A 17,500-nucleotide genomic window follows, 5' to 3' on the forward strand; every position below is an offset into this window, starting at 1 on the left:
AGGCTTATTCTATTTAGTAGGGTATTTAAATGTTCATCCCTGACTCTAATTCATTCAAGTTATATACCTGATTTGATAATTTTCTGTACAATCCCTGCTAAAGTTTTAGGTGAAGGAGACCTAAAGAAGGTCAGTACATGTTGGCGTGGCATTGCGATGGTTACCATCCATCGCTATGGTGAGTCATAAATGACAATGGATGATGATATCGTCCATCGGCACAACCCTAGTGAGAGAGGAAGGTAGAAAAAGTTATAAAGGTAGAGAGAAGAAGAGATAGTTATAGAGATGGAGATGGAGAGAGAAGGAAAGAGAGTTATATATAGAGGGAGAGAGACTGTTTTAGAGGGAGAGAGTTATAGAGAGAGGGGGGTAGAAAAAGCTATAGAGGTAGAGAAATGGAGAGAGAGTTGTAGAGCTGGCGAGAGAAGAAAAGAGAGTTATAGAAAGAGAGTGAGTTCTACAGCTCCGGGAAAACATGAAGAGATCGCTTCAGTTTCTGAATCAGTTTCTCTGATTTTGCTATTTATAGGTTTATGTTTGAGTAAAATGAACATTGTTGTTTTATTCTATAAACTACAGACAACATTTCTCCCAAATTCCAAATAAAAATATTCTCATTTAGAGCATTTATTTACAGAAAATGAGAAATGGCTGAAATAACAAAAAAAAAAAAGATGCAGAGCTTTCAGACCTCAAATAATGCAAAGAAAACAAAAAGTTCATATTCATAAAGTTTTAAGAGTTCAGAAATCCTCTTTAATATTTGGTGGAATAACCCTGTCGGTTTTTAATCAAAGTTTTTGTTTTCTTATATCTTGGCATCATGTTCTCCTCCACCAGTCTTACACACTGCTTTTGGATAACTTTATGCTGCTATATATATATATATATATATATATATATATATGTAGAGGTGAAGAGGTAGAGATATAAGTTTGTGCTGTTCAGTCTGTGTGTGTGTGTGTATGTGTGTGTGTGTGTCTGAATCTCGTCCAGGCGGAAAGGTCGTCTCCTCCCGAGCCTCGTTTAACTCGTTTAACTGCGACCTGTAAACTGAACACCAGCCGAGCCGCCGGTTCTCATGGATACAGAGCGTCTACCTGGACCGGAAGACTGGTTACTATAGCAACCCTGAGCTCCCCTCCCATCCCCTCCCATCCCCTCCCCCTCATCACACACACATGCACTGCTTTACGTATTGACTCCACCCCCCTACATCCACCCCAAACCACCAGATGCATAGTGAACTAGTGAACACTGTTATCAAATGATTATCAAACTACTCAAATCACACTTATTCACAATAGTAATACTATTCATTATTTATGTATTCAGCAAGGCAAGGAAAAAAAAATATATATATATATATATAATCAAGAGAGAGAGAGACAGTTATAGAGGTAGAGTAAATGTCAAGTCTTATTTCTGTAGCATTTTGGAGTAATGGGATGCCAAACATTGGAAAATGTTCATTCAGTTATGCAAAAAGCAGAGTTTGGAGTAATATAAAACCATTACATTCTTTACAGTAAATTTTCTACAGTAATATCTGTATCAGGTATTTTAAGGTATTTTTCCCAAGGCGAGGATTTCACCCCTTTCTGTACTATTAATGATTTAAATATCAAGTTATATTACTTTAGCAATTTGCAGTAGTTGGAGGCTGAACATAGGGAAATGTATATTTGATTTTGCTAAACTAGATTTTGTAGAGCTGTATAAAACCATTAAATCAAACTGTTATCAAATGAAACCAATACATTCGGTTGTTATTATTATTTTTTATAACCGTTATTATTTGATTATACAAAAAGATGATTTTGGAGTCCTATTCAACTAGCAAATTAAACTGTTAGCAAAATGACCATTATATTCTGTGTTATTAATAATATAAATATCAAGTTATATTACATTAGCAATTTGCAGTAATGGGACGCCAAACATAAGAAAATGTCCATTTAGTTTTGCGTAAACATGATTTTGGAGTCGTATAAAAGCAGCAAATCAAGCTGTTATCATGTTACACCATTATATTCTCGAAGAAGATGAATTATGTGTAAACATAGACTGTATATAGCTGGACAGAGCATCGTCTCTCAAAAGTGAAGCCACCACAGGTCGGGCGCCCCCTGCTGTTCGGCTGCAGAAAGCTGTGTAACTCCACCCATCCCCATAGGTTTCAATGGCAAATCAGAACAACTTTCAATCACGTTTTTTTCTAATATACTGTAATTCTACCTCCATTATTTAAATGCAGCAGCTAGTGTAGCCTCTGCTTATATTGTTTAATTTTTATATCTCCACAGAATTCGTTTTTTAGAAGGTTATTCAGCTCTATTCAAAAAAGGTGTGGTTATTGTAAAAGGGCTGGTTATGGGCGGGACCAATAACAGACCGTCAGCTCCGCTCCGCTCCGCTCTGCAGCCTGTGACCTCGAGGCAGCCCTCAGGGGCGGGGTTATTTAAATGAGTAGGCGGTCTCTCCACAGTCTTTCTCCCTCCTCTGGTCTCTACTGCGCAGAATCGGGTATCAGGATCGCCAACATGGAGGAAGATTTTGGCTTCATTTTCATTGAATGAATGGGAACTGCGACACGGCGTCCATCTTTTTTTACAGTCTCTGCGTGTAAATATTAAGTTACATTACTGTAGCATTTTGGAATAATGGGATGCCAAATTTAGGAAAATTATTAGTTTATTAGAGGAACATGTTGACACAGATGAAATGCTCGTTATTTCCATGCCACTTGTCTGGAGCTTCCAGCTGTTCCCTTTCTGCTCGGTCCCGAGTGCCCTCAGTGCTCTGCATGACTGCTTTAAAACATTCATCACACACACACACACACACACACACACATATACCCGGTCTGCATATTACACAACAACTCACACTGTCAGATTCCACGTCTTAATAACATGTTAAACCCGTCAATTATTAACGCTACTAATTTGTTTAGCAGCATTAACACATTTCCAGATTAAACAATAGACTTCATCAGACTAAATCCAGAACCCAAGGGCCCCTAAAAACAAGGGCCTTCAGGGGCCCCAGACCCCAAGGCCCAACGTTTTCTGCCACATCTGCTTTCAAAAGCTAATTTCTTTCACGTTTGTGAAGAATTTAGAATTTATGATCAGTTTATTTTACATGTTTTCTGCTCGTTTTGTATTTAAATTAAATTAAATTTGAAGTAGCCACTGCTTTGAACACTGCTGTAATCATAAAAGAAGCTAGCTATGCTCATTTAAGGTGCTCTGGATAATAAGATTATTAGGTGCATTATAAGAGACACTATCCGTAACTTCAAATTGCGCAGGTCTTGCTGCTTGGGGGGTGGCGGGGCGTTTAAGTAAAGCTTAGCTAAGCTATGTAAACAAAACTGTAAACAAAACTGTAATAAAAAAAAAAACTTTCTTTAAAGTCAATCGAGTTCTAGATGTTAATCTACACAGATTTCTCTCCTGAAAACTGTTTATTTGGGTGAGTAAAGCACTTCTGTTTATTTACAGTAAGCTTAGATTCTGGAATTTCTCCAGCACTAAGCACTCTCCAAACAAACCATCACTGATCATCAGTAAATTTTACATTTCAGTTAAAGTAAATCAAGGGATCAGAGTCTGGAGGAAGAGTGGAGAGACACACAGTCCTTCATATCTTACAGCTTCCCTCTGCTGAAGACAACTTTTATGGAGATGCAGATTTCATTTTCCAGCAGGACTTGGCACACTGCCCACACTGCAAAAAAGTACCAATTGGTCTTATATAATATTTTAATTTTCGGAGACATTGATCAAAATCTCCAACATAATCTTACAGCACTTCATGCTTTCCTCTGCTGACATTTTTTTTAATGGAGATGTGGACTTCATTTTCCAGCAGGACTTGGCCAGTTGGTCTTACAGTATATTGGCTTGAGGCCATAATCATCAACAATAAAAGAAGTAATCACTTACAATAGATCACTCTGTGTGTGTAATACATATATAGAACATATGAATTTCACATTTTGAACAGAATTACTGAAATAAAGCAACTTTTCAATTAACTAAAAATGTTTTGCTGGGGTTTTGGGACAGCTGATTCTGATTGGTCCGGCTCAGAGAGCTGGCAGTCGGTTCATTGGCCGCTGTGATGCTTTCAGGACTCCAGCAGCTGCTAAATGTTGTAAGCGTTAAGAGAAAAACGAGGAATAGCATCCACTGCGTAACCAGCAGAAGCTCTGAATGCGTTAGATCTGGGTCAGGGCTGAATTATGCATGTGGAGTTTGTATTGGGAGGCATTGTGTAGAACAGAGAGAAGACGATTCAGATCAAGCGTTGGGTAACAGGCTGTATTTGATGAAGGGTGGCAGTACATTCTTTCAGTCTCTTACGAGTTCTAGCGAAGAGTTCAGCGAGAAGCGCTGATTTAAGGTCGATTCTCTATGATTAATGATTAATAAATGCCCTCCTCCCTCTGTTTTCTCTTTTTCCAACAGGAGACAGAGGTGACCGAGAGGAGGAAGAGGTGTCAGCTCCTCGAGAGAGAGGCGAAGAACCAGATCTTAGCATGCCAGACTTTGGTAAATGCATTTAGAGTATTTTATCCTAATAAAATTGAATATACTAGATTTGATGGTTCATGTAAATCTTGTATTGATAGAATATATACCTCTTAATTACGATCATTTAGCAGTAAAAGCTCATGTTAAGATAAATGAAGGTAAAGAGTGCAATAATTTTTGGGAAATTAACACCAAAATATTAAATATTGAGAAAAATAATCTATATTACATAGAACAAATTAATAGAATTAATTCTATCCGTTGTACGCTAACCAATGAAAAGGAGTTTTTCTGAGATTTTTAATAAGAAAACAATAAGACAGCTCTCAAAATTTCTGAGTAAAATAATGAATAAAGAAAAAATAAATTAATTAAGAAGTAAATTAATCTAAAATATAAAAAATTATAGATCTGATTATCATAAAACAAAAATAGTAACTGCAATCACAGTACCCATACTCATGATTTTCTCTTGCCCCATGGTCAATTTCCTTTAACCTTTATGTTATCGTGTCAAATGTACACATCATTTTAGATTATAAAGAATTTTGTAAAGTTCTGTTCCTTATTTTTTCCTGTGTAACGAGGTTAGGACCTCCCCTTTCCTTTCCCTCTCTTAAATCTCTTAAAAATTTATTTAAATAAATAGGGATGTGTTTTTTAGTAGTATCATTAATAGTCCTATAGTTCATTATATGCAATGAGCAAGCTGAACTGCTTACATTTTTGCGCCAGCAGTGTAAAGCCAAAAGTTATCCAAAAGCAGTGTGTAAGACTGGTGGAGGAGTATAAATATTGATTTCTGAACTTTATGAATAAGATTTTTTTTGGCATTATTTGAGCTGCTGCTTAAAATAGCAATCTGCCAAAGTCAAAGCTCACCTGACTCTTAAAGGAAATGATGAGAAAGGGACATTCTGATTGGTTTATTTCATGTTACACCCCCAAAATTAACCACACCCATGATTAAGAGAATTAGAACATGATATTTGCTTTGCGTTTCGAGATGCGCGAGATGTGTACTTTGAAACATGGTGGTGGCAGCATCTTCTTTTTTTTTTTCTTTTTTTTTTTAATAGAAAGCACAGATTTCGGAAACTGTTCAGAGTTAATAGGACGATGGATGGAGATAAATAAATACAGGGCAATCCTGAAAGAAAACCTGTTGGAGGCTGTAGAATACTTGAGACCTTCCGTCAAGACAATGACCCTAAACATACAGCCAGAGCTACAGTGAAATGTCAAAGTCTTGACCCAAATCTCATTGATCTTCTGTGGAGAGACATGAAAACTGCTGTTCAGAGACGCTCTCCATCCAACCTGACTGATCTTCAGCTGTTTTATTAAGAAGAACGGAGTAAACATCTCGGTTTCTAGATGATCAAAGCTGGTAAAGATGAACCCCAAAATACTTTAATAGCTGTATTTTCAGAATGTACTACTCTGTGTTGGCCTATCACTTTAAATCTCAACGCAAAAATCTTATCGTGACAGGCCTAAGTGGTGTGAATACTTTTGCACGCCCCACTGTATATGATAAGAGAAATTTGTATTCTCCTCAGGCAGGAAGTCAGACCCCTGCCCTCCATCCAGTAGCAGCATCCTCTCCTCAGCCAATTTCCCCCTTTATATATTTACAGAGGGACATTAAAAATGTATTAAAAACAGGATATCAGTCATTCTGCCTTTATATCCTCCACAATCCCTCCTATCCCGAGCTCAGATTCACCATCACAGCCCCTCACAGCCCCTCACAGCCCACCACAGCCCACCACAGCCCACCACAGCCCACCACAGCCCATACACAGCCCCTCACAGCCCACCACAGCCCCACCACAGCCCCACCACAGCCCCATCACAGCCCACCACAGCCCCATCACAGCCCGTCACAGCCCCGTCACAGCCCCGTCACAGCCCCGTCACAGCCCATACACAGCCCATACACAGCCCATACACAGTCCATCACAGTCCATCACAGTCCATCACAGTCCATCACAGCCCCTCACAGCCCACCACAGCCCCACCACAGCCCCACCACAGCCCCATCACAGCCCACCACAGCCCGTCACAGCCCCGTCACAGCCCCGTCACAGCCCCGTCACAGCCCATACACAGCCCATACACAGCCCATACACAGTCCATCACAGTCCATCACAGCCCATACACAGCCCCTCACAGCCCACCACAGCCCCACCACAGTCCCTCACAGCCCCATCACAGCCCCATCACAGCCCCATCACAGCCCCATCACAGCCCACCACAGCCCCTCACAGTCCCATCACAACCCCATCACAGCCCTTCACAGCACATCACAGCACATCACAGCCCATACACAGCCCCTCACAACCCCTCACAGTCCCATCACAGTCCCATCACAGCCCCATCACAACCCCTCACAGCCCCTCACAGCCCATCACAGCCCCTCACAGTCCCTCACAGCCCCTCACAGCCCCTCACAGCCCCTCACAGTCCCATCACAGTCCCATCACAGTCCCATCACAACCCCATCACAGCCCTTCACAGCACATCACAGCCCATACACAGCCCCTCACAACCCCTCACAGTCCCATCACAGTCCCATCACAGTCCCATCACAGTCCCATCACAGTCCCTCACAGACCCATCACAGACCCATCACAGCCCATACACAGCCCATACACAGCCCCTCACAGCCCCTCACAGCCCCTCACAACCCCTCACAGTCCCATCACAGTCCCATCACAGTCCCATCACAACCCCATCACAACCCCATCACAGCCCTTCACAGCACATCACAGCACATCACAGCCCATACACAGCCCCTCACAACCCCTCACAGTCCCATCACAGTCCCATCACAGTCCCATCACAGCCCCATCACAGCCCCATCACAGCCCCATCACAGCCCCATCACAGCCCATCACAGCCCATCACAGCCCATACACAGCCCCTCACAGCCCCTCACAGCCCACCACAGCCCACCACAGCCACGCCCATCACTCTGCATCATCTTGAAGCGTCTGTGCTACATCTCTGCTAAATTACTGCGATGTGAATAAACATTGGGGACCTACTTTTCCATTTAATCCCCTTTATGGCGGTAAGGTAGCTTACGAGCTGACGCGGGCGAGGCTGCGGCGTGAATTAAAGTGTGTTTTGAGCCAATAGCAACTTGATATGAGAGATTGTCCAGGCAGAGGGCACGGTGGGAATTCACTGTTATGTAACACGAGCTGAGCTTTGTCTTCGCCGTGCTGTGAATTTCGAGCAGGCCAGCTGTGGCCTTGGTGTCCTCGAGTCAACTCCAGGTCATTTATGCGACGTATAGTGGAATATAATAGTCTGTATAGTGCTCCTGTATCTCGGCTACCACTGCGGAGCTGCCTAACAGTCTGAGAAGGCTTTTTTGTTTAAGTCTGGACCAAAATACAGGATAATCGGGCTGATTTTTAGGCTGATTTGCTCTTCCCGACTTTTATTTAAAAGTCTCCTGAATTAAGGGTGATGCAGAGTTCATACAGGTGCTTGAAATCCTGGAAAATGCTTGAATTTTGGAGAAAGTGCTTGAAAATGCTTGAAATTCTAACTACATTTACAAATAACTAAAAGATCTGACTAAATAAATTTGCTTAAAGAAAAAATTGCAGAGCATAAAAAAAAATAGGCTTTAATTTATTCTTCTTTAGCTATTACCAAACACAATTCTGGTTGTGTTTACGTAAACGTAATAGTAGTTTTGCGATACATTGATTATCGCTGAATTGCAGTTTTGAGATATCGCTATTATGGGTGATTCTCACGAAATCAGACTAATGAGGTGGCATTAAGGAGTGTGATGAACAGGTAAATGCTATCAATTTGGGAAACACTGGTTTATAAACATCTCATCAAAGGCTATATTGGAAGTGATTAAAAGTAGACATTGTAATATTTTAAATTATGTATTTTTTATAATTTAGTGTGAAATTCTCAGTACCGCAACGCGTCCATTGCTGAATCTCGGCTCTTCAATTACACAATTTTAATATTTAAAATAAATAAATAATAAAAAACTTAAATGTATCTCATAAAGTAAATTGTTACAGTCAATAAAAATGTATTACTTGGAATTCATTGGTAAAAGAAAAGAAAATATTTAGAAAAATAACTTTGGTCAGAACCAATGTTCTCAGCCTCCGCAACAATTTTCAAGCACCATTTAAGACCACAAGGAACAGAAAAAAAACAGCCATTTTGAGAGGGGGGACACCTTTTAGTATGACACCCAAGATGGCTACCAGGTAAGCACCTAATTTTATACCTCTCCAGATAAATGTTAAAAACTTGGTTGTCAGCGAGCATACACAACTTTTTGTTTCTCATTACCGAAACAGCTAGTTTTTAATGTTTAAAAATTGAAAATGTTATTGTGTTTTGGGAATTTTTAAGGTTTTTAAAGTCTAAATACAAAAAGCTAGCAAAAGTTTAGCCAGGCATCATGGTGGCCCCACAGAGATCAAAGAAGGTTAAGGTCCCTCATACTCCGCAACAGCCTTCTCATACACCGCAACAATTTAAGGCCTGTTGCGGTAGAGAGATTCACTGTTGCGGTAAAGAGAAATTAATGTTTTAAGTGACATGAACTTATATATATATATATATATATGTATATTGTTTCATAAAAAAGCCTTTATTTACTTATAATAAACAATATATAAAACAATACATGATGCAATTTCAGATAAAAAACAGATTTATGTAGCAGGGCAGTGACACCCATATAACTTCCGCATAAGATATAAAAATAATATATAAAAATAATAATTATATATATATATATATATATATATATATATATATATATATATATATATATATATATATATATATATAATTTTCATATATATAATATATACATTTCATGAAACAACTTTTATTGTTATAAACTGTTAATAAAGGTTGTTTCATGAAATTTATTTTTATAAACTTTTATTGTTATAAACTGTTTATATGTATATATATATATATATATATATATATATATACACATTTTATGAAACAACCTTTATTAACAGTTTATAACAATAAAAGTTGTTTCATGAAATGTATATATTATATATATGAAATTTATATATATACACACATATATACATTTCATTAAACAAGTTGCACATTGATGTTTACATTTTTCATTAGATTAATGCTTAATACAAAGATGTTTAATGAGATGTTGAATTGCTTGTTTCATACTTAAATATTTAATTTCAATTTAGTTGTACATTGATGTTTATATCTGTCATGAAATTAATACTTAATAAAAAAGTTGTTTTATGAGATGTTGAATTACTTATTTTGTATTTAAACATTCCATTTCAATTTAGTTATACAGTGATGTTTAAAGTTTTAAGGAATTTATGTCTAATGAGGTATGTTGAAATTTGTTTTATTAAAATACACAGTTCAAAATAGGATATTTTCACAGCTTGAGTCTTACTGAGAATAATTTTCAACAGCAAATACCACATTTTGTTCAATATTACTACTCCATACAAAACTCAAGAAGTACATCATTAGAATTTGTTATTTATTCACAGCATTCACACTCTGTGTTTGTTGTGTAAAGTGTTATTGTTAATTAAGTAGGAATCCTTGTAATGACTCTCTTTACCGAAACATTGACTCTCTTTACCGAAACACCATTCTCTTTACCGCAACACATATTTATTTACTAATTATTTTACTGTTATAAAACAAATTCTAGATTATAATGGTATTTGGATAAATTGTATTTCTTCATAGGTCATCTGTACTAAATAAGAAATTATACATGTAATTTTTCAGTTAAATATCCTGAAAAGACAGGACATGAATCATGAAATCTGTTGCGGTAATGAGACAAATCATAAAATAAAAAAAAATGGGAAACTTATAAATATAATATTTTCTGGGTTATATACACATATGAGCACAACTGTTAATAATATCTATTTAAAAAGTAACAAATGTGTAACTTTTAAACCATATCTGTTCTGTGTTATCATGTTGCGGTACTGAGAATGTGTGTGCTCTGACTGACTAAAATGGTGCAAAATATACAGAAAAAAATTATAAAATTAAAAAAAAAAGTATTTCTAAAAAGTTCAGACCCTAGTCTTGCATAACAAAAAGAAATTTTATATTTAAATGCCTTTTGAAATTTTTCAAGTGTGAACCCTTTTAAATCTGTTTTTCGTGAGAATCACCCTTATCATTCAGTTTCCACAGCTGAAAGGTGCTGGAAAATGTTTTAAATGGGCCTTAAAAGTGCTTGAAAAGTGCTTGAATCTACCTTAAAGGTAGTTTGTGTCTGGTAGTGTCTTTGTTGTAATGATAATTATTGGGAAAAAAAATTTTGCTGTTGGAAAGCCTGTTAATTTCCATTTCCTGTGGCACTTCATGACAAACAACTCTCTAAGGATGTGAGAAACAGAACTATTGCTCTCGGACATTGCATGCATAGTTTTTTCTAACAACAATAAATGTAATTTGGAGTGACATGTTTAGGTTGTATAGTGGTCTTTAGTTGTATTTAACACCTTTCCCTGTGTTCACCGTGTGGCATCTCATTGCGAAGAGCTCTCTGAGGATGTGAAAAATAGAATTGTTTCTCTGAAGAAGACGACCTAAGCTATAAGGAGGTTGCTAAATTGCCCTTTAGTTTTGAGTGTACAGCTCTGGATAAAAAATGAGAGAGCACTTAAATATTGGGTTTCTTTAATTTTACCAAATTGAAAACCTCTGGAATATAATCAAGAGGAAGATGGATGATCACAAACCATCAAACAACCACCAAGCTTAAACTGCTTGAATTTTTGCAACAGGAGTGAAGCAGCATAGTAAGCAAGTTATCCAAAAGCAGTGTGTAAGACTGGTGGAGGAGAAGAACATGATTCCAAGATGCATGAAAAAAAACTCTGTGATTAAAAACCATCAGGGTTATTTCACTAAATATTGATTATTTTTGAACTCTTAACACTTTTCTTTTTCTGTAAATATATATGCTCTAAATGACTATTATTATCATTTTACTCAAACATAAACTTATAATTAGCAAAATCAGAGAAATTGAAGTGGTCTTTTATTTTTTTATAGAGCTGTATATGGTGCTTTGTGATTGTACTCCTAAATCAACTTAAGGAACGAGGGAACTTTAAAATCCACATAGTGATTCAAGGCAGGTCTGCTGTACTAAGACACGCGAGCCGAAAATAAGAACAAAGGCATTTCCCATGGAATCGAGCGTAACGCTAATGAGCAGCTCATGAAAGAACGCGTGTACGAGAGCGCATGAAGAATCAACGCGGGGATCCGGGGTTTCCCTTTAAAATCCCAGAGGATCTCCGCTAATGAGGCTTGGTGCTGAGAGAACTCCGTTCCGGAGAGGAACACAGACGCTGGATGTCTTATTTGGCCTTTTGATGAGGTTAGTGAGGAGTCAGAGTGTGCTCAGAGTAAAGTGGAGTTCTGGTTGGTGATGCTGGCGACTCTCTCTCTCTCTGATTGAGGGTTAATCAGTGGGTGCAGGAACAGGAACATGTTCAGAACTCAGGCTATACCTCTGAGAACTGTGCTCAGAAAAGAGCACACAATGACGCCTCGGTCTCCGAGTCCCATTGTTCAGTCCGGTAAGGCTCTACAGCACACAGAGAACACTGTTCCTGGAACAGTTCACTTTTCATTACTTTTTCATTTTGGAGTGCAAGGAACCCACTGAACAGAGTTACTGCCTATTTATTAGAATTTAAAGATCTCATTCTGCTAAAATCCATGTTTTCTTGTTTTTTTGTGAAAACCTATAGGTCTCTCTGAGTTTTATATGATGATGATGCTGCACATGAAACTCTACCTCAACCTCCATTGGCTGCAGTAGCTAGAAAAAGAGAAGCCTTAGAAATACGAGTTGATCAGAGAGAGACGTAAGGGTTTCTGAACAGAACAGGCTTTAATTCATTTTAGTAAATGTGTCCCTCTTCAGTGTCCCCCCCTCCCTCTCCTACACCTTTCCCTGTGATCACCCTGTGACACCTCATTGCAAAGAGCTCTCTGAGGATGTGAGAAATAGAATTGTTGCTCCGAAGAAGACGACCTAAGCTATAAGAAGGTTGCTAAATTAACCTCTAGTTTTGAGTGTGCCAAAAATAAGAGATCACTTAAAAATGATGAGTTTCTTTGATTTTACCAAATTGAAAACCTCTGGGATATAATCAAGAGGAAGATGGCATGATCTTTAAAAGGCGGTTTTAAGCTGGAAAACCCTCCAAAGTAGCGGAATTACAACTATTCTGTACCTTTTTCACGAGCAGCTCATTAGCGTTACGCTCGATTCGGTGGGAAAAGCGTTTGTTCTTATTGTCGACTCGCGAGTCTTAGCGAGTGCTAGCCAGGGTTAGCAGAAAGCTACAGCCCGATAATACTTATTAGCTAATGCTAATACTGCTGGAGAACTCAACTGAAACTCTTCCTGTATAACGCTGTACTACTTTTTGAGAGCAACAGTTCTATTTCTCACATCCTCAGAGAGTTCTTTGCAATGAGGTGCCAGGGTGATCACAGAATACTTACAGGAAACCTACAAGTCTGCACATATTTTTGATTATATCTTTTAATGGGAAAACACTACAGAAATTAACCTTGGACGTTACTTAGAGTAGTCTGTGTACAGCAGGTATAGCAGTATAGATGTACTGTTCTCTGAAAATAACTCATAACTAGTTTAGACTTTGCTTAATTCTCTTATCGCTTATCTATTTATAGCTTAGTCAGTCGTTTTCTTGAGAGCAACAGCTCTATTTCTCACATCCTCAGAGTTGTATATGATGCTGCATATAAAACCTTTTCTCAGCCTCCCTTGTCTGCATTCGCTAGTAAAAGAAAAGCCTCAGAGTTCTTTGCAACGAGGTGCCACAGAGTGATCACAGAGCACTAAATAAGTTTTTTTTTTTGTTGTTGTTTTTTAATTAAGCATGCCAAAATACTCGTGCTCTATTACGTCACGCCCACGTTCAGTTAACAGTTTAGTATCTGAGTGTTGTTTGTTTCAGGATCCTGAACGAGACCAGCGATCATAGACAAGGCACTTAACATCTACTGACCCAAACAGCCTTACACTGCTGAACAGCCCCGGGCTGTTTCTACCTGATTTCCATTTGTGGATCACTAGGACATCAGCTCTGGCAGGGCTTGTTAATTAGCTGATTCACTGGTTCAGGCTGTTGGAACAGGAGAAACACCACAATATGTAGAGCATGGCTTCTCCAAGAGGAGGACTGACAACTACTGGTTGAGATGCAGAGCAACGATCAATCATGCATAACATTTATTCCTTCATCTATCGCATTTTCAGCTCCATTGATTATAAACTGTAGTTCTGTATCTGTGTCTCTGTATATATTATTATTATTATCCTCCTTATTTTCACCCTGTTCTTTAATAATCAGAACCTGCAGGATAGAAACCCACCACAGAGCTTCTGTTATTAGAAATATAGATACTAGGATATTTAAAATACTTCTGTATTTGGTAACACTTTTCTCGATGAGGCTCAACTGACGTTCATTTAACAATTAACTGCATGTATATTAAATGCAATTGAACTGAAAGGTGAAAGTAAATGATTCTTTATTGAATGTAACCAAACATCCAACTCTAACCCAAACTCTAATCTTTTAGCATTTGCTTTAGAGTTAGATTTAAAGTTTAGGTTAGGGTTAGAGTTAGATTTTAGGGTTGATTAAGGGTTAAGGTTAGGGTTATGTGTAGGGTTATCGCGAATAACATCACGGCTGTGATTTGGTTGTAGGCACGAGCCGAAAGCGAGAACTGTAGATCATCACAGCCGTGATGTTATTGGTGATAACACACGACCTCTCGTGTTTTATTGCTTTTATACAACAGTTTTTTTTTTTTTTTTTTTTTTTTACAAAATGAATAAAGAAAATAAATCAAAGATCTTTAAGAAATTAAGAATGAATATGCTTTAATATGGACGGTGCCTTCCACCAAAAAGTAGTTCCACCACAACTGTAACAGAACTGAAACTTAACTACAAAACAGTGTATGGTTCATACAGACTAACACCACGAAAGTTAGCTTGAAATCAAATTTGTTAATTAGTGAAGATGGTAACGTTAGGAGCGTGAAATAACGCTAAGACTCTCCTCTCCTGCTCCGTGGAGTCGTCTTCAGGTGAACGCTGCACGTTTTTGAGCATTTCTGCTTGTTTTGCTGGGTGGTGTTGGTGGTTTTAGCTAGCCGGCTGGACCGTGTTTAGGTTAGCGTAGCTTGCTTTAGCTCAGCATTAACTTAGCTTAGCCTAGACTAGCCTGGCTGGTTAAGTTAGTGTTCTGGCTGTCAAACGGCATTAGCCAAGCGATTTTCTTTCCCTTTTTTCCACAAAAGATGAGTCAGCGCTGCGGGCGAGCGTGCAGGTGTGATGGATCACAGTATAAACCATAGACTGTGTATAGCTGGACAGAGCATCGTCTCTCAAAAGTGAAGCCACCACAGGTAGGGCGCCCCCTGCTGTTCGGTTTCAGAAAGCTGTGTAACTCCACCCATCCCCAAAGGTTTCAATGGCAAAACAGAACAACTTTCAATCACGTTTGTTTCTAATATTCTGTAATTCTACCTCCATTATTTAAATGCAGCAGCTAGTGTAACCTCTGCTTATATTGTTACATTTTTATATCCCCAAAGAATTCAGTTTTTTAAAACGTTATTCAGCTCTATTCAAAAAAGGTGTGGTTATGGTAAAAGGGCTGGTTATGGGCGGGACCAATAACAGACTGTCCTCTCCGCTCCGCTCTGCAGCCTGTGACCTCGAGGCAGCCCTCAGGGGCGGGGTTATTCAAATGAATAGGCTGCTCTCCACAGTCTTTCTCCCTCCTCTGGTCTCTACTGCGCAGACTCGGGTTTCGGGATCACCAACATTGTGGAAGATTTTGGCTTCATTTTCATTGAATGAATGGGAACGGCGACACGGCGTCCATCTTTTTTACAGTCTCTGGTATAAACCAATAGGAAGTCGGAATGGTATATGTTTATACTTTTCTACATCCAATCACATCCAATTTACTCTATCTGGATGGAGAGATTTATCTGGATAGGGCTTCTGTTGAACGATGAGAAGCCGGAATAAAAAAAATGAGCTGAAATGAAACAGGAGTAACGAGGATATTTAATTTTTTAATGTAAGGAGTAGAAAGTTTAGATAATTGTGTGAAAATTAAAGGAGTGGTACTTTTATTAAGCGTAATTAATCAGTAATGTACTGTGACTGCGATGTAGAGCGACTTTTTCCATCTTCTTCGTTTTACCAAACCTTCCAGATGCTTTGCAGTCCTCCTTCTGCTCCCCGTCAGTCCGTTCTTCACCCATCTCTTCCTCCAGCCCACGCCCCCTCGTCTTTCCCCCTCGTTCCATTTCTGCTCTTGTATAACGACGCCCACGCAGCCACTGCACATCTATAGCTGGCTGTGAAGCTGCTGCAGAAGCTCCTGAGAAGAGCCTCGTTTCTTATAAATACGGAGAAAAGCTGAGCAAAGCGTCCTCGAGCAGCTGCAGGATCAGGGGCCAAACTGGAGGCTAGAGATCAGGCAGCAGTGTCAGTCTGAATTAGTCCCTTCATGTATGATGCCCCCCGTCTATTCCCCAGTCTGCATTTTCCTCCATCGCCTTAGTGCTCCATTCCCTTCCGCACGGACGCACCCATTCACCAATTCAGTTCAGGACCACCCATTCCCATCCTACTGGAAAGAATTCAGTATAAATCATATAAAACATCATGTAAAACGAGGCTCAGTTCATTAAACCTTTAAGCTATTTATAGTGTTCCATAAACAATATATATACTACATGCAGCATTATTATTGTTTTCTTTAATCTACAGAGTAATATGCCTGATTAAATCCATTCCGTAATCATCAGAGGTGGAAAGTAATGGATTACATTTACTCACTTTACTGTAATTAAGTAGATTTTTTTTGAGTAATTTGTAATTTTTAAAGTAGTTTTTAAATAGGTAATTGTTCTTTTTACTCAAGTACATTTTGACACAAGTAATTCACTTTGCTACATTGAAAAACTCTGTTACTGAGTAAAAAATAAAATGTTGTGGAAAAAAGTACTCTTTTACTTTTACTCGAGTAGATTTTTAGATGGGTGCTTTTACTTTTACGTGAGTAGAATTTTAGCAAAGTAAAGGCACTTTTACTTAATTAAATTTTTTTTAGTACTTTTTCCATCATCAAGCCCTTTAGGGACCGGGGAGAATTGTAATCAATTAAAACAGTGTAAAAGTGGATGGATGGATGGATAGATGGATAGATAGATAGATCACGCAGTTCAGTAGCTCCTCCATTTCCACTCGCTGTTGTTTTTTTTTTATGTGGATCTCCATGGAAACCGTGGCGTGCCCAATGTGTAATTACAGTGCGCGGCAGTGGACAAATAGCTATTTAATATTTTATTTAACGCAAGGAGACGAAACTCAGTTCAGAGGAAAACAGTAGAGAATTCAGCCTGTAATTGTCTAATTTTCTCAGAGGACGTCTGAGAAAAACACGTACATGATGGTTCTGGACAGGAATAAAATCACACAGGATAAAACCCCCCCATAAAAGAGACAATTACCCCAAAACCCCCTGAGAAACTAATCATGTCCGGTTAGGGTTATTAAGAATTTCATGTTTGAAAGGTTAGAGAAAACGCAGCAGTTTGACGAAATGAAACATGATGGCTAAAATAGTCCCAGCTGAAGTCTAACCTATAAAAGGTCTTGTGGGAAGGTTGTAAACGCTACTGTTTGCAGGTGATGTACTGTGCAGTGCCCCGCTGTACAGGCTCTGTAATCTGCGGGATTTGATGGACAGGTTTTTTGACAGGAAGTCCAGGTCCGGTCTCGTCATTCTGAGGTTAGAGAACGGACCTGGCGCCTGATGCACTCTGACATCTCCTCT

General features: G+C 38.7%; 1 protein-coding gene across 5 annotated transcripts in view; it reads left to right on the forward strand.

Annotated features, from left to right (window-relative positions):
* Positions 1 to 17,500, forward strand: part of rimbp2a (RIMS binding protein 2a) — a 169,941-nt gene that overhangs the window by 56,855 nt on the left and 95,586 nt on the right. For all 5 annotated transcript variants that reach the window (XM_049466733.1, XM_049466736.1, XM_049466737.1 and 2 more), the window contains one exon: positions 4,482 to 4,565. In XM_049466733.1, the coding sequence (XP_049322690.1) occupies positions 4,482 to 4,565 (84 nt within the window). The remainder of the gene's footprint in view (positions 1 to 4,481; positions 4,566 to 17,500) is intronic.

The sequence above is a fragment of the Astyanax mexicanus genome, chromosome 17, assembly GCF_023375975.1.
Source record: "Astyanax mexicanus isolate ESR-SI-001 chromosome 17, AstMex3_surface, whole genome shotgun sequence".
NCBI lineage: Eukaryota > Metazoa > Chordata > Actinopteri > Characiformes > Acestrorhamphidae > Astyanax > Astyanax mexicanus.